Here is a 19,441-nt window from a genome sequence, read left to right on the forward strand (position 1 = left end):
ATTTTGTAATAATTACTTTCCCAAAAAGGTATATATAATGCCATTCCGAGAATTTCTACTACTTATTACACTAATAGCCCATATTGCCATATGCAATAAGGTACCTCCAATCGAACTAAGGATTAATGTCAACTACAAACAAAAAGAAAAGCAAGTAATTATGATTAAAGATAACCCATTACTATATGCTAATATGGACTCAATACAACTTACGATTTGATTATCAATTCATGTTCTCCTATTAACACCACATCTCATCCAAAAGATAGAATTTGCTTTTTTTACTTATTATAACTCATACTCCCATTCTATCCAGGGTGAATTCACAAAGGCAAATGCACCTGCCTCATGGCTAAGCTACATCACTAGTTCAACAAGTTCATACTTTAGCCAGTAGATACCACTATCTCTTTGAGTCCAACAGTAACAATCTATCACGGGAGACCTCAAGCGGTGAAACTGATAACTATTTAACTCACGCTCTCACTTCATTTAAATGTTCACAAACCTACACTTTTCATTTCATTTTTTTACAATATTCCGTTACAAATTCCCTCACAGTGGTGTTGTAATAAAGTTTTTAGTTTATAAAGAAATTGTAAAAAAAATAATCTGTCTCTGATGGAATCAGGCATGCTAAAATAGAACAATTTAACTCACTATATCTACTCATATTCCTATTCATATAGATCTTACTTGAATATGGGCCCAATCAAATTCCGGAATATTTAAAGTTCTATGTTCTAATTTTTCTATTTCCTGGGATGAGACAGATACTTAGAAGAACCGGAGTATATATCAGTTCCCACAGATAATGGAGTGAAATAAGTCTTTAATGTTTCCGATGAAGTGATTCCAGGGAAATGAACAGGAATGGACAAGAACACACATCCTGCAGGATTGAGCAAACACATAATAAAAATGACACAAAAAATATACCTTTGTACATATTTACTGTGTTGGGAAACAGATTTAAAGAAAAAAAACAAATGGATAAGATAATCTGTGGTTAAATGAATTTTAAAAAGATGAACTATTAAAATGTTTTGTTCAAATAACTTGGCCTAAGGGACAAGATAAACAAAAGAACAAGGCCTCTTAATTGTGAAAACCCTGATAAAGTGGGGGATATAAGGAGAATCCAGGCTGGCTAAAGGGACGGAAGCAGCCAAAGACGAAGGGAAAGTTATTCAGCCATGTGGGTGAGAGGATTCCACCTAACATTCATGTAAGACCTTTTCTCTCTTTGTAAAATCTAAGTTAAAGAAGAATCTGAGCCAAGTAAGGTCTCTCGTGTATAATATTTTGTGTTTACGAAATTTTCTTTATTACAATGTAATTTTATTGTGTTTTAGCATTTTCATATAATCTCTCTCAGTGTTAATAAAGTTTGCTTACTCAAGCATTCCTCCCGGTTCTTTTACTGACTTCCACAGAGAAGAGATAAAAACCACTATTTTTAAATTAACTTTAGTAAAATACTGACTACAGATACTCAAGAATGTCGAATTACCATTTTTATTAATCATTACAATCATTTAAGGTTATCACAAGTGCTTTTCAACATATATTTTAAAGTTAGTTTCTGAATATTGACAAATAGAAATTTTTAATGCAATTTTAAAATTTACATTTAAATTCTGTCAATTTTTACAAATTATTAAGTTCTAGAAGGATAATACTTTTTGATATGCATTACATTCCTTTTTATAATATCAAGATTTTCTATTGATTTTAACAGAACAGTATTTTGGGTCGGATAGCTAAGTATCTGGTAAGGTCCATCATAACTCTTAGTTGCGGCATAATTTCCTGCTCGATCGAAGCCTTTAACATACGCTGCACTAAGACAGAATCACCAATAGCAAATGTTACCCGGGTACGGCGTCTCTTATAAGCAATTTCTTTCCTACGCCAAGCCTTTTCAATATTCTGGGCAATCCTCTGACTTATTTCCTCTTTATTCTGTGTATTATCAAATACACCAAGATCTACAATCCATCTAATATCAAGAAGATTCCATATAATTCTCCCAAGATATAATTCTCCTGGCGTTTTGTGAGTTTCAGCATTTTCTGATGAATTTAAAGTAAATTGCACTTTATAAATATGATCAGCCCACTTGGTTTGGTTTTTATCAATATACGCTTTCAGTATTAGCTTTATATTTTTATTTTGCCTTTCCGTAAAATTACAGGAAGGTGAATAAGGAGCCGTACAAATGTCTTGTATGTCCAAACTAAACAAGTACTGACGGAACTGATCAGACCGGAAATAACTAGCATTATCATGAAGCAAACGAGCCGGATAGCCGTACATATAAAAGATTTTATCTAACTTAAGGTTATTCAGAACGTCCAAACAGTTTGTGTCTAAAACGATAGATGGCGCCACCGTCACTAATGTTAACATATACAACTAATAAAATTAAAACAATCAAATATAAAATAAACAGTTCAAAAATTAAGCAAAAATGGATATAATCTGGTTAATGGACGTTACAAAATCTAGGGAATGGTACGTGTCGATTTCAGATATTGTTATTAGTTTCATTGTTAGAGGCCACCATTGTTAAGTAAACAATCAACTTTATCTGCCGTACTTTCTACCAGAAACTGACCAAACTTTGCACACCCATTTAAGATTGAAATATCTAGGGAATGGTACGTGTGGATTCCACATATTGTTGTTAGTTTCATTGTTAGAGGCCACCATTGTTAAATAAACAATCAACTTTATCTGCCACACTTTCTACCACAAACTGACCAAACTTGGCATACCCATCGGATTACAACTGAGATATCTACTGAATGGTACCAGTCGATTTCACATATTGTTGTTAGTTTCATTGTTCGAGGCCGCCATTGTTAAATAAACAATCGTTTGATTTCTCCATTGTTAGATAAACAATCAACTTTATCTGCCGTACTTTCTATCACAAACTAACCAAGCTTGGCACACTCATTTACGATTGAGATATCAATGGAATGGTACGTGTCGATTTCACCTATTGTTGTTACTTTCATTGTTAGAGGCCGCCATTGTTAAATGAACAATCAACTTTATCTGCCATACTTCCTACCAGAAACTGGCCAAACCTTGCACACACATTTAAGATTAAAATATCTAGGGAAAGATATGTGTCGTTTTGTCATATTGTTGTTAGTTTCATTGTTGAAGATCACCATTGTTAAATAAACATTCGTTGGATTTCTCTATTGTTAAATAAACGATTAACTTTATCTGTCATAATTTCTACCACAAACTAAGCAAACTTTTCACACTTATGAACGATTGAGATATCTATGGAATGGTATGTGTTGATTTCACATATTGTTGTTCTTTCATTGTTGAAGGCCACCATTGTTAAATAAACAATCTTTGGATTTCTAAATTGTTACATAAACAATCAACTTTATCTTACACTCTTTCTACCAAAAACTAATCAAATTTGGCGCACTCATTTACCATTGAGATATCTATGAAACGGTACGTGTCGATTTCACTTATTTTTGTTAGTTTCATTGTTAGAGGCCACCATTGTTAAATAAAAAATCAACTTTATGTGCCACACTTTTTAACAGAAACTGACCAATCTTTGCACAACCATTTAAGATTGAAATATCTAGGGAACGGTATGTGTCGATTTCACATATTGTTGTTAGTTTCATTGTTGAAGGCCACCATTGTTAAAGAAACAATCAAGTTTTTCTGCCACACTTTCTACAACAACCTAAACAAAATTTGCAGACTCATTTAAGATTAAGATATCTATGGAACGATATGGGTCGATTTCACATATTGCTGATAGTTTCATTGTTAGAGGCCACCATTGTTAAATAAACAATCAACTTTAACGGCCATACGTTCTACCACAAACTGACCAAACTTTGCACACCCATTTAAAGTTGAAATATCTAGGGAATGCTATGTGTCGATTCCACATATTGTTGTTAGTTTCATTATTGAATTCCACCATTGTTATATAAACAACACCATTGTTATATAAACAATGGTTGGATTTCTCCATTATTAAATATACAGTCAACTTTATCTGTAATATTTCTACCACAAACTAACCAAACTTGGCACACTCATTTACGATTGAGATATCTATGGAATGGTGCGTGTTGATTTCACTTATTGTTGTTACTTTCATTGTTAGAGGCCACCATTGTTAAATGAACAATCAACTTTATCTGCCATACTTTCTACCACAAACTGGCCAAACTTGGCACACCCATTTAAGATTGAAATATCTAGGTAATGGTATGAGTGGATTCCACATATTGTTGTTAGTTTCATTCTTGAAGACCACCATTGTTAAATACACAATCGTTGGATTTCTCCATTATTAAATATACAGTCAACTTTATCTGTCATATTTTCACCCACAAACTAACCAAACTTGGCACACTCATTTACGATTGAGATATCTAGGAAATAGTATGTGTTGATTCCACATATTGTTGTTAGTTTCATTGTTGAAGGCCACCATCGTTAAACAAAGAATCAACTTTATCTGCCGTACTTTCTACCAGAAAGTGAAGAAACTTTGCACACCAATTTAAGATTGAGATATCTAGGGAATGGTACGTGTGGATTCCACATAGTGTTGTTAGTTTCATTGTTGAAGGCCACCATTGTTAAATATACAATCAACTTTATCTGCCACACTTTCTACCACCAACTGACCAAACTTGGCATACCCATCGGATTACAACTGAGATATCTAGGGAATGGTACCTGCCGATTTCACATATTGTTGTTAGTTTCATTGTTCGAGGCCGCCATTGTTAAATAAACAATCGTTGGATTTCTCCATTATTAGATAAACAATCAACTTTATCTGCCGTACTTTCTATCACAAACTAACCAAGCTTGGCACACTCATTTACGATTGAGATATCAATGGAATGGTACGTGTCGATTTCACCTATTGTTGTTACTTTCATTGTTAGAGGCCGCCATTGTTAAATGAACAATCAACTTTATCTGCCATACTTCCTACCAGAAACTGGCCAAACCTTGCACACACATTTAAGATTAAAATATCTAGGGAAAGATATGTGTCGTTTTGTCATATTGTTGTTAGTTTCATTGTTGAAGATCACCATTGTTAAATAAACATTCGTTGGATTTCTCTATTGTTAAATAAACGATTAACTTTATCTGTCATAATTTCTACCACAAACTAAGCAAACTTTTCACACTTATGAACGATTGAGATATCTATGGAATGGTATGTGTTGATTTCACATATTGTTGTTCTTTCATTGTTGAAGGCCACCATTGTTAAATAAACAATCTTTGGATTTCTAAATTGTTACATAAACAATCAACTTTATCTTACACTCTTTCTACCAAAAACTAATCAAATTTGGCGCACTCATTTACCATTGAGATATCTATGAAACGGTACGTGTCGATTTCACTTATTTTTGTTAGTTTCATTGTTAGAGGCCACCATTGTTAAATAAAAAATCAACTTTATGTGCCACACTTTTTAACAGAAACTGACCAAACTTTGCACACCCATTTAAGATTGAAATATCTAGGCAATGGTACGTGTGGATTCCACATATTGTTGTTAGTTTCATTCTTGAAGACCACCATTGTTAAATACACAATCGTTGGATTTCTCCATTATTAAATATACAGTCAACTTTATCTGTCATATTTTCTGCCACAAACTAACCAAACTTGGCACACTCATTTACGATTGAGATATCTAGGAAATAGTACGTGTTGATTCCACATATTGTTGTTAGTTTCATTGTTGAAGGCCACCATCGTTAAACAAAGAATCAACTTTATCTGCCGTACTTTCTACCAGAAAGTGAAGAAACTTTGCACACCAATTTAAGATTGAGATATCTAGGGAATGGTACGTGTGGATTCCACATATTGTTGTTAGTTTCATTGTTAGAGGCCACCATTGTTAAATAAACAAACAGCTTTACCTGCCATACTTTCTACCACAAACTAACCAAACTCGGCACACTCATTTGCGATTAAGATGTCTATGGAATGGTACGTGTCGATTTCACATATTGTTGTTAGTTTTCTTGTTAGAGGAAACCATTATTAAATAAACAATCATCTTTATCAGCCATACTTTTTAGCAGAAACTGGCCAAACTTTGCATACCCATTTAAGATTGAAATATCTATGGAATGGTATGTGTCGATTTCACATATAGTTTTTGTTTCATTGTTGAAGATCACCATTGTTAAATAAACAATCATTGGATTTCTTCTTTGTTAAATAAACAATCAACTTTATCTTACTTTCTACCACAAACTAACCAAACTTTGCACACCCATTTAAGATTGAAATATCTAGGAAATAGTACGTGTTGATTCCACATATTGTTGTTAGTTTCATTGTTGAAGGCCACCATCGTTAAACAAAGAATCAACTTTGCTATATTTTGTACCAGAAACTGACCAAACTTGGCACACCCATCGGATTACCACTGAGTTATCTATGAAATGGTACTTGTCGATTTCAGTTGTTGTTGTTAGTTTCATTGTTAGAGGACATCATTGTTAAATAAACAATCAACTTTATCTGTCATACTTTCTACCAGAAACTAACGAAACTTTGCTTACCTATTTACGATTGAAATGTCTATGGAATGGTACATGCCGATTATCAAGGGCTAACAAGCCCTAGCCAAATTGTGTGTAATACGTCATTATGCTTGCGATCAAACGATAATTATTCGTGATCAAACGAGCTGGCCAAATTCCGATTGAATTTGTTTTCATGGTGGCTGTGGTGGAGGGGCTAACAAGTCATCGGTAAATGTTATTGTTCGGAAAATGGAATAGTGCAAAAAAATAAACATATTTCATTCAGAACTTTGTTGTGCCTGCTTTGTAACCAGTGTGAATTAGTTGTGTGCCGCCAGATTTCTTTTCATTCTTTTTTTTTTTTTTTTTTTTGTCTCAGGTGGAGCGGGATGGCCCCCTACAGCGTTCCTAGAATTACACTCTAAAAGCCCACAGTGTTCCTAGAGCTGCACTCTAAAATCCCCTCCCACATAACTGACCTTTGTTTCACAGCAGACACCTCACATTTGAACTCTGTTGAGATTCTGTGTAAGTTTGTCGGTTGTACGCACAAATTGAGAGTATAAACATGTATTAGGGAATGAGAAGTTCTCGAAATAAATTTGCAAGCTGAATATTTTTTCGCGACATAAGTGAAGAGTAATTGTATATCCTTGAAGAGTACTCTGGAGAGTAAGAAAACTCTAAGCAAAATAATCATTGAATAAATAGCAATGTAATCACAGTAATGTACATATGGCATGTTGTATTTCTACCAGATTGTCAGAGCACTAATTCTCTCATTTTTTTATGTGAGCGGTCTCGCTATCGAATCTCAAGAAGAACATTAAAAAAAAAAAGATGTATTTAGGTCTATTCCATTTTAAACAAACGAAATACGTTGCGTAAAAGAACTTTCCATGTTAAAATGTTTGATGAGTAGAGTAGTTTGTGTGGGATTTGATTGTTATTGCATGTATCTATTGCATACTGATTGGGTAGCTGGGAAGGCAGCCAAGATATTCATTCTGACGGTTGCAAGCCCGTGAAAATACAGAGCAACAGTTACTCCAAGGGAGTAGATAATATATATATATATATATATATATAAAAAACTACCGTGAGGGAGAGAGCCGAAAAGAGTTTATAGTATGAAATTTTGTCCGCAACTAGGGAAGTTCCGCCAGGAACGCAGGATCACCTGTATATGGCTCTCATTGTTGAGACACTAAAATTTTTCAATTAATCGTATACGGAAGATAAACATTAATAAACTATTTTTATTTATTTACTTATTCCTCGGGGAGTAGTCTATCTCAGAAGATTACGATTAGCATAATTCTATGTTTCAGGGGTGCGCTTCCAATCCACCTCCCAGAGGCGGTTTTTGGGTGGGCGAACCGGACCTTGTCCTTAGATCCACACATTAATTAAAGTATATGTAACACACATGTACGTATGTGTGTGTGTGTGCGTATGATATGTGTATATGTATGTATGCTAAATGTAAAATATTTTTGAACCAATGTTTCCAATCCAAATAATAGAGCCCCACGGCTCCAACTCGCCAAAAACAAATTCTGCCTGTGTCACCTTCTACACATCAGCGGCTATGCCCATAGTATATTCTATGATAACAATTGACTGAATGTGCTTTTCAAGTTTCTAGCTCATTTTCTTGGAAAGATAATGCGTAAGACTCTCTTAGTGTTGCAACGAGACGAGACAGGACTCTTTGAAGCGAGACACGATACAATACGAAACGTTTCGTAAAACGTCTTGTCTCGTGTCTCGAAAAATACAAACACAGTTTCTGAATTTGCTTAAAAATTTATTAACTCGGAATAAATTATTTGCCTTCGAAATGTATACCATCTTTTATTATTTCAAATGATCCAAATGATTCAACGTTTCAAACCCTACAAAGAACAGGGAATACCTAAAGCACTTTTTAAAAATGATTCTTACAAACAGCTTTCACTTCCATTTTTCAATCGATTCAAGTTTAATTATTTTGTGATAGTGCTCCAGATTCAAATACAATGTAAAGCGTTCATTGAGATCAGTGTTTCAGAAAATTTTATTCCGGGGGCTGGTGGAGATATATACTATAAAAATCCTTTAATAGAAGTACAAGTACGTGTAGAAGTGGCAATTTTATCAGTGACTAACTATTGTTTCATGGTCTTTCTCGTTCCGAACCAAGACAAAAACGTGTCAGCCTTTCTCGACACTGAGTTTCGAAAAAGATTCTGATTTGACAATAAAATTTATCTTTTTTATCCTTTTATGCTGTTATTCGAAGATAAACCATTTTTTAAATGGGAAAGTTACATAGGCCTCCTTATTTGTTGAAGTGGCGCCAGGGGTTCTGAAAAAAGGATATCAGAATAAATGGGGAAATCTTGCCTTTCGTCTGTACTGACGGTATTGACAAATGTTCCTATCGAAGTAATTACGGGTTCAGTCGAAACTAAGCAGTCGTTGCTGGAGGATTGCAGTCGTGTTTTGTGTTGTGCTCTGTTAACCAAACTAGGTTAAAAGTTATAATTTTAACCACTTGGTTTAACAGCTCTTTTGTGGGCCTCAGCCTTTCTGGTGTTGCCACGAGACGAGACAGAACCATTCGATACGAGACGAGACGGACACATCTTTTCTAGACGAGACGACACAACCAGAAGTCTCGTCTTGTCTCGTTTCGTCTCGTGGCAACACTAGACTCTCTAGATATATCAGTGCAAGGTATGACAACGTTCCTCACGGAGCACATGTTAGCTCTCAGCCTCTTTCTTTCACTGATGTTTGTTTACGTAGTAGATGAATATATAGAGAGTAACAAAAGGATGAGATATGCAGATTCTCCTGAAACCACATTAAAATTGTAGCAGTATTTGGAGCTTGCTATAAATGGATTTACCGGGGAACTAAAATAATTCTGGGAACTGATCATACAGTATTGATATAAATAAACATGGAAACAAGTAAATACAAAGAACTGAAATCGTGAATTGTTTTCAAAATACAGAAATCTCGAAGGAATATCTGTTTAGGCGGCTTTAATTGTAAAGGAATTTTGAATAAATTTGCATCCCCTGAATTCTTATACATAAAAAATAGAAATCTTTCTTTTAGCGTACGAATGAGATGCTTTAGGAAATTAGGTTAAGATAATTAAAATGATACTGTCCTTTGCAAAATTTAAGAGGAATACCATGATCGAAAAAGCATGAGTCAAACTATAAAGGTCAGTGGTAGCTTTTGCCATTTCTTACGACCACTATACGCACCTTATTGCGAAAAAATTATTCGTATTATAAAACCGATATCATTCAATAAATGTCAAATTTAACAGATCTTGAGAGATGAAATGACAAAAATTGTCATTACCTCTGTCGCATAAGATATTCTAGCTTTGTGACCCATGTTATTATATGACTTTCACGATAAGTGACAAGGAGAATATAAATCCCAAGTTCAAAACGTAAGGAAAGAAACCGGCTGTTCGCGCTTCAAATTATGAAAAATGTACCAAAATGGTTGAAATTATGATTTTGTATTTCTTTACGAGAAAGAAGAATAAAAATAAAAATTGGAGCAATTCTAATCATGTATGTATAAGTCCACTATCTTCTTCAAGTTACTAAACTAACTTCAAGTGTTTCAACCATTTTTGACACATAACTCGAAAACTTTTAGAGATATTAGAGGCAAGAATACGTGGTTGATAATGAGCTTTTTAATTATGTCACAATACTTTTGAACTTTACCTTATGAGAAATGGCATATTCCAAAATTAATTCAGTACCACCCTAACCTGAATTTTACCAAATGATTAGCGAAAGTGATACGGTGTGCATCGTCCAGGGATTAATTCCCGGTGTGGCACTCAAACATTTCTGTGTTTACCAAATATCGAGAGAAAAGTTGGGAAACTAAAAGATAGCGGACTTCAATCTAGACAGCCGGCGACGTTGGGTGTGGTTGTGCTTACTACTAACATAAGCCCGCTGCAGGCTCAGATCACAAAGGACTGTTGCGCCAGGATTATCTATCTATCTATCTATCTATCTATCTATCTATCTATCTATCTATATATATATATATATATATATATATATATATATATATATATATATATATATATATATATATATATTGGTGTTATTATTTTACCTTACATTCTCTCAGTAGCGTAAGTAAGGACGAATGGGCCTCCCCGCAAAAATGTTAAACGGACCCCCTCTTTCCACATTCATGAGTCACGTAAAATTTACAGAGAACAGTTTTGACTTTCTATGTTCTATCTAGTGAGTCACAACTTGCTCATATGCAAAAAAGAATGCACATTATAATAATAATAATAATAATAATAATAATAATAATAATAATAATAATAATTATTATTATTATTATTATTATTATTATTATTATTATTATTATTATTATATTGTGCTATAGTTTTCGTGTATTCTGCTATACCAAATTCGAGAGTCTACGACATCCGACATTTTTTAATGAGGTGTGGTCGTCCCACTTTTTGTTGTTTGGTTCGATGCTGGTTTCACTGTTCTTTTCCCATCTTTGAAATACATAAGCACGGCAGATCGCGAAAACTCGACAAGTCGCGTTGTTTCCGAAATGAAGCTCCCAGCCACTTAGTCACCCTGATATATCGTCGTCCTTCCCCATTCAAGGCACAAGTATCACACTGACTAATCGAGTGAGATTCTTGTGTTTGGCGCGCGGTTGTGTTATGCCTTGTAGCTCTTATCTCAGCCCGATGATTTCGTTCAAAAAGTAGCGAGTGGTCATAATGTTTTCGCTGGTCAGTAAAAGTTTTGTTGGCATTTAATTTACTAAATAATCGCTCAAGTGTTACCGTCTTCATAGGTAAAAATGAGATATAGTTGGAACATCACATAATTTTTAACATTATAAAGTTTAACTTCGAAACTGAAATGGGCCTCTTTCTGTTCTGGGCCTCTCAATGTTGCGGGCCCTGCAGGCCCTTTAGTTGCGCCACATCATTCTCTCTACTCAGAAGGATAGGGACAAATAGAAAAGTCAAAATTCATTTTGTCCATTTTTCATGCATCATACACTTCAGAAAAAAAATCATATAATACTGATATGTAAGAAAATATTAGTATTGTTTGTCTGTTTTCTGTATACAAAGAACCATTTAGGTTCTTTTTATCTCATATTCTGGTAATAATAATAAAAAAGAAAAGAGTTTCATGTGATAAACGTACGAAAGATAATTTGTCAACGCGATGTGAATGACGTTCTCTGCAACCTAATTCCCGTTTTTCGTACAAAACTCTATTCCTACCTGCAAAAAGAAAAGATTTATGTTACTCATCAATGGTTGAGGTTTTGCCCTGCGGCTGAACAACACGGCTTGTATAAATAGACTCTGACTGACTGCAGGTGCACGAAAAAAAAAACTGTTGGATTCCTCTCCCCGCCCACTTCAAGTGTGGATATCCTGGATACATTCAAACTGAGCGGTACGATCTTTCAGTTCTTCCCAGTAGAGGTACCAGCAGTGATTGCTAAATGAAAAAGTGAGCATCTGGTGGCGAAAAGGCGAAGTGCTCGGACAAGGGTAGTTCACAGGAACCTTAACATATGTTATCTTGGAAGTTATCTTACGAAGCGGTTCAATAATTACGAACCTTGAAAAGGCATCAGTGACAACAAGCAAATATTTAAAATCATGACTGGGTAACCAAGGCCTCATCACGTCGATATGCAAGCAAGCGTTGGATTTTGTTTCCCTTTTGCAAAGTATGTACCATAAAGAGGTTGATTTCTATCTTTGACACGCTGACAGATATCACAGCGCTGAACAAACTGTGTAACATCTTGATATAAATTATCCCAAGTAAAGCGGCTTGCAATTTTAGCGATGGTTTTTGCTCGTCCACCGTGACCACCCCCAACAATTTGTTCATGAAAGAATTTTATAATACTTTCCTTCATACTATCAGGGATCACTGCTCGAAGACCACCATATGCTTTGCCATTCGTCCTTTTTAACAAAACATTATTTTGGATAAGATAGGGTTCTACTGTTTGTTTATTTTCAATTGATTGAATTATACCTTTCAATTTTGAATCCATTCTTTGTAGTTCTCCTAAAGGTTTGTTGAAAAGAGGTAAAATTTATAAAAGACAAATGAACATTTTGATTATTAACCGTATTAACTTCAACAATATCATCGTTTGGAGGTTCGAAATCAACAAAACTATACATACGACTAATATAATCAGCCAAAAAATTATTTTTACTCGTAAGGTGAATTATATTGAAAGTATATTTGCTTATTTTTTCTATCATAGGCCCATATTTCTTCTCTCTCTTATGATTTTTCAAATTCCATGTTAAACTAGCATTGTCACAAAATACTGTAAATTTATTATAGTGAAGATACATATCAAACTTATCCAAACAGTATAATAATGATTTCATCTCCAATTCGAAAATGTTCTTTGACCAATCAGATGTTGGAATCAATTTACTAGCAAACATAACGGGTCTCAATAGTCCTTGATCATTGTACTAAGAATTCCGCTGTAGCAACGGCAGGACGAATCTACGTGTACTACAAAGGGACTTGAAAAATCTGGAACCTTTAATATGATATGATTTATTATAGCTTCTTTAATTTGGTCCAAAATTTCATCTTCCTCTTTCCCTCATTTAAATGTATTCATGGGACTTTTAAGTTCGTATAAAGGTCCTAATAATTCCCCATAATCTTTTAGAAAACGTAAATAATATGAAAGGAAACCTAGCAATTTCGCTAGTGCTCTTCTATTTTTGGGTCTGGGAAATTGTTTAATAACCTTTACTCTTTCTTGGTCAATACGCATGTTACCATCGGAAAACATCATATCCAAGAAACTTAATTCTACGTTCACATAAACGAGTTTTGTGTAGAGAAATGGTTACACCATTCTCTCGGTCTTTGTAAAATCTTTTCAAGAATTTCATTGTTTTTTTTCGATGGTATCAGCATGAACTATATCATCATTGACAAAAATATCTAGATATTCCCATCCAGATCCCTAAACATTTTATGCATCAAGGTAGACAGCACAAATTCTGAGTTACTAGCCCCATTGGGATTTTACGAAACTGGAGTAATCTGGTTGGTGTAGCAAAGGCTGTAATTCACTAGAACTAGGATGAAGCTCTATCTGATAATAACTAAACTTGACATAGAAACAGCTAAAATATCAATGCTTCCCAATGTTTGCTATGATAGATTCCGCATGCGGACTCGGAAAACCCGTCATCAACACACGTTTATTGATTTCCGAAAAATTTACTACTAATCTAGGTGATTTATCCTTATTCGAAATCATAAAACATGAGGAAATATACGGTGAACTTTTAATCTCCTCAATAACTCCCTTTTCTATTAAAGAATCAATAAAATTATCCATTTCTCTAAGTTTATGTTTGGGAACAGGATAAGGTTGTGTTATGCACGGTGAAATATGTTAAAATTATTTAATGTTGATAATCCTTAGTCATACCCAAATCATCAGTTATTACATCATTAAACTCATTAACCCCTTTAGGATCCCATGGTACAATTTGTACCATACGGGTGTTTCATGGTACATTGCGTTATTTCTCTTCTATTTGAGCTTTTTCGTCCGTTTTTTTTTTGTTTTCCAAGTCCAGAGGCCTTGTAGAAGACATTACGTATGGTTTCAGACCGTCCTGCGTCCAGACATAGGAGGTGATGACGTCATAAGTCAAAAATTTATTTTCTCATTTTCTAAGCCTATGTTCAATATTTTTTGGCGGGCTTATTTTTCTACGTTGAAGGTTGAAATTTTGCACAAACATTCAGTCCACTGAGTAGTATTTACCAGATTTTTTGTTCCGATGTCAGTGCTAAAACAGGGGGGAACCAGAGGGGCGAAGGGGTAAAAACAGGGATTTTTTACCCCCAAAATCCAGTTTTTGGTCATTTTCCCGCCTTACATACATGATAGGACCACGTGAGTCATACCGTCTGAAAGGCAGTTCCATTCTGAAGAGAATGACGGTCGAATTATTATTCTAGGGTAATTAGGGACGTCTCAGGGATTTTTTGAAAAATATACTTTTATATAGGGAAACATGGGGCATTGTCGGTATATATATTTTTTGGCGGGCTTATTTTTGAACGTAGAAGATTGAAATTTTGCACAAACATTCAGTCCACCGAGTAGTATTTACGACTTTTTGTTCCGATGTCAGTGTTAAAACAGGGGGGCCAGAGGGGCAAAAGTTGAAAAACGGGAAATTTTGCCCCAAAAATCCCTTTTTTGAGGAATTTCCCACCTTAGATACATGAGGAAGACATGTGAATGGTACCGCCTGAAAGACAGTTCTATTCTGAGGAGAATGATTGGCGGATTATAGTCCTAGGGTAATTATGGATGTCTCAGGAATTTTTTCCCTCAGATCATAGTGTTTTATGGTACTTTGGGGCATTGTGGGAATTTTTGATAAAAATTCTCCTGCCCTTACTATTCAAGATAGAAACTTGAAATTTGGCACACACATTCAGTACACCAAGTTTTATTTATCAGATTTTTTTTAGATGGCTACGATCACAGGGGGGGGGGGGCAAAGTTCGAGAAAAAAATTTTTCCCTCCGAAATTTTCACTTTAACATTTTTTCCCGCTTCTGGTATATGGTATGAGCATGCAAGTGATACCATTTGAAAGCCAGCTCTATTCTGAAGAGAACGAGGTATGGACCATGATCCTAGGATAAATAGTGACGATGCAGTAGCTGCTTGACTGAAAGACTAAAAAATAGCCCAAAATGCCAGGATCCTAAAAGGGTTAAACAATTTTTCAGCATAAGGTATTAAAGTAGGAGAAATAATATCAACTGAGAAATCAATATTACCTTTACTTAGTTCCTCCAACTCATTTGGAGAATTCTGGAACTCCGATCCAGTCGGGTTGTCAACACTGACTCCCGCAGGAAACTTCAATAAACTGGATCGCTTCGGAGGAGCCTCTCGAGTCTACCTGCCTAGATGTAGAACGCCTTGGGATATGAACACCAGTCCCCTGACTGGCTGGACTGGAATTCCCCCTTCTCCACCTAGACCTGGACCACTGCTGCTGACTGGAAACCATCTCTCTGCATGCACCCAAAGTAGTCTGGCATGAAGAAGACCGGTTAGGAACATCACCATTGCTCTCCGCCACTGAAGATGGTTGGCTAATCTGTAAAATTGACTGCAAGCCATTACTAGTTAATGGGGTCCTTGACACTGAACAGGTAAATCTCTGCTGCTATGCGCAACTGAAGACCGATTATCATTCACTGGAGCTGATTCCTCAAAATGTTCAAACGTCTGTGTAACAGGTGACTGAGTAGTGACACTACCGCTGAACACAGCCTCTGTAGAGTGATAACAATTTTGTGAAACTGATCGATTGTTCGAAGCTATAAATTGAGGTCTATTTCCACTAGAATGTGACGCTGACAATTGACGCAATAAACCTTGACTTCCCTCCGCCATTGAAGATCCTTGGCAACTACGCACAGCTGAAGGACGATGACTTTGCTGAGTAATTGGCTGTCGTCTCGTACCTTTGGACTGTGATGCTGACAATTGACAAGATACATCTTGATTACACGCCGCCACTGAAGCTCCTTGGCCTTCAGGTATCATTGTTGGACGCTGACCATACTGAAGATTCGACGGACATCTATTACTCACGCACTGAGATACAGTAGACGGACTAGATAAATCAGGATTGCTCTCGACTACGGAAGACCCTGGACCAATATGCACTGCTGATTTACGACGATTATTGAAGTTCCGACATGACTGACGTGGCCCTCCTCCATTACTCCCTGCCACTGATGATCTACGCTGCATGGTGTTGGTACGCAGACAAATAGGCCTAATACCATTGAAATTGGTCTCGCCGCCACTGGACTCCAGCCTCTGATGACCACGTTCAAGTTGGCATCCACGTAGGGCAGAAGATGAAAAACCTACCTGACCCACACATCGTAAATCTGTACTGGGAGAACGATGAAATGTCCTGAACGAAGCGGGTGTGTCCCGAACTCTTGCATGACACCCTGTATTTATATTCTGTCCACTAACCCCATTAGAAATGGCACTAGAATGCACTAAACTAGAAGGATAACCAACAATTAAGTCCGAGGGGAGAGAATCATCATGAGTAAATTCAGTTAATTTCACTTCCTTAGTAAGTTTTTCGAAAAACAAAGTTCTATTTCGAACATCAATACGAGCAAAGTTATCATTTAAAAACGAAATTCCTAATAAAATCTTTAAATTCGGATGTTCAGTTACTCCAAACCAACCGCTGAAGCAGAAATTATTCACAAAAAATCTGTTCTACCATTTCTTTAATGTTCACAGATTCGTTATCCAAAACGGTGACGGAATAAGTAACAGATTTAACTTTAGGCCGACATTTTTTTACGTATTTCTTCCAAAACGTTTCGTTCACACAAATTTAGAGTGGATCCAGTGTCTATTGCAGCCGGATAAGGTGTTCGACAGATGAAAACCTACATTTGCAATAATTGATTCCCCATTTCAGTATTCAAATACATGAGTCTCCCCGTATATTACTATTTTTATAAAGATATCTATTCCATGAATGATTATTACTACCACATGAACCACAAACTAATCCTGCCCCTGAACTTCTATTACGGTTTTGTTTTGTAATATTACGCACAACAGTATTTGGAATATGTTGATTCTTTGCTATTTTTGATAATCTGAAGCATACCGTCTATTCCTTTCATAGCTTTCGGCGAACTCAAGAAATTCTTGAACAGTATTAGGTAAACTGGTTAAAAGCAACAAATCCCGAATCTCAAGTTTGATTAAGTTAGAAACAGTATGACAAAATTCCAAATCTGACATTTCTAAATCCATCAGTTGCAACACTGGTAACTTTTCACGGAGAAAATTTAAGAGATTCATGCTCTTTCATTACTCGAAACATTTTGTTATTATAAAACTCAATACGAACAATAGGCGAAATGAACTTTTTCAAAATACACCTAGAAATATATTTCCAATCGGTAGTTAAACTAATCAAACGCTGCATTTCTTCGTAAACTTGACCTTTACATTTACATAGACAGGCTACCAGAAAATTCCTTCAGAAGGTGCTAACTTCCTTTCTATCATTTCATTTACTTTTAACAAAATTGGCAGAAAAGAATGCCACTATTTTCATTCACAAGTGGTAGTTCACTAATCTGAATCTCTATTGATTTATAAATACTTTCAGAAAATATCTTCGTAAAGTTACATGTGATAGGTGGTTTATTAAAACCAAAATACGGACGAATTTGTGGCACCACACAGCCAGCGAAGTCACACCAATCTGAAACATCCTGATTCTGTGTGACCACCCTAGCTCTTGCGGTGGGCACATCGTCAATCTGCACCAAGGAAGCAACTGGAACCTCTTTAACCCCCCCCCCGGTGGGTTACGCACAGGTGACCAGCCTGTGTATTGTCTACCGAAACGAGCCGCAAAATTCATTGTTATTATTTTTTTACGTTTAGATATATAATTTTTAACTAGAAAGCCGAAAATGGTCATAAACTTTTCACAAACACATAATACTATAATCTATTAAATCTTGAATACAGTAGAACCATTTACACATGCTACATATACAGTAGCTAATATTTTATACAACAGGTTACTAGAGAAACGCCAATTTATCGTGTATTTTACCATTAACTGGAATGATTTTTTTTTACGCAGTATATTCGCAAAACAAATAAGAAATCAAATGCATTCGTACTATCTACTTCACTAACAACCGACCTTATCCAGATTGATCTAATAGAATATCGAACCAATTTCCCACTAACCAGGGATCGAACCTTAACTGCGCTAACTACTACAATCCTTTGGGACCGAACCTGCACTTCATTGATCCGAACCAACTCTCATAATAATCGGTATTTGACAAAACACAAGCAATAATCTGACATTTGATCCAACACATGCAATAACCGGGCAATTGATCCAACACATGCAATAACCGGAATTTGCCTTTGTGAATCTTGTAACGTACTTCGTGGGGTGAATCCAAGTACTTTATTTTTTCTTCCTCGTGTGGCCTCAAGAAGAGACTAGAGGAAATTCTAATTAGGTTCAATAAGGTTATACTGCAGCAAGAAATGTGCTGGATGCAGGTTCTAAATACTTTCAATGTCAAAAAGGACGCTTCATCTTCTAGCATTTATTTTCAACAAATTTCATTTTGTAAATCCAACAAACAACAAACTTTAATTAGAACCATAACGATAACAAAAAAACATCATTCTGAATATCACCGGAAACGTCCATTATTCAATGTAGTGCTTATTTCTATTCATTTTAACGAACATGAGAAAAAAATCTAAATTTAGAGGTTTGATTTTGTAATAACTACTTTCCCAAAAAGGTATATATAATGCCAATTCCGAGAATTTCTACTACTTATTACACTAATAGCCCGTATTGCTATATGTAATAAGGTACCCCCAATCGAACTAAGGATTAATGTCAACTACAAACAAAAAGAAAAAAAAGAAAAGCAAGTAATTATGATTAAAGATAACCCATTACTATATGCTAATATGGACTCAATACAACTTACGATTTGATTATCAATTCATGTTTTATTAACACATCTCATTCAAAAGATAGAATTTCCTTCTTTTACTTATTATAACTCATACTCCCATTCTATCCAGGGTGAATTCACAAAGGCAAATGCACCTGCCTCATGGCTAAGCTACATCACTAGTTCAACAAGTTCATACTTTAGCCGGTAGATACCACTATCTCTTTGAGT

General features: G+C 35.4%; 1 protein-coding gene across 1 annotated transcript; it reads right to left on the reverse strand.

The window, feature by feature from the left end:
- Positions 1 to 271: 271 nt before the first annotated feature.
- Positions 272 to 19,157, reverse strand: LOC145686651 (uncharacterized). The gene is made up of 2 exons (XM_081760133.1): positions 15,482 to 19,157; positions 272 to 892 (listed from the first exon to the last, which is right to left on the reverse strand). The coding sequence occupies exon 1, from the start codon at positions 16,467 to 16,469 to the stop codon at positions 15,837 to 15,839; it is 633 nt and encodes a 210-aa protein (XP_081616259.1). The 5' UTR covers positions 16,470 to 19,157; the 3' UTR covers positions 272 to 892; positions 15,482 to 15,836.
- Positions 19,158 to 19,441: the final 284 nt, after the last annotated feature.

The sequence above is a fragment of the Thermobia domestica genome, chromosome 5 (assembly GCF_964235325.1).
Source record: "Thermobia domestica chromosome 5, izTheDome1.hap1.1, whole genome shotgun sequence".
Taxonomy (NCBI): domain Eukaryota; kingdom Metazoa; phylum Arthropoda; class Insecta; order Zygentoma; family Lepismatidae; genus Thermobia; species Thermobia domestica.

Bases quoted from the DNA above. Each gene is read 5' to 3' on its own strand.
- LOC145686651 (XM_081760133.1), bottom strand. From the start codon at position 16,469: ATGCAGCGTAGATCATCAGTGGCAGGGAGTAATGGAGGAGGGCCACGT.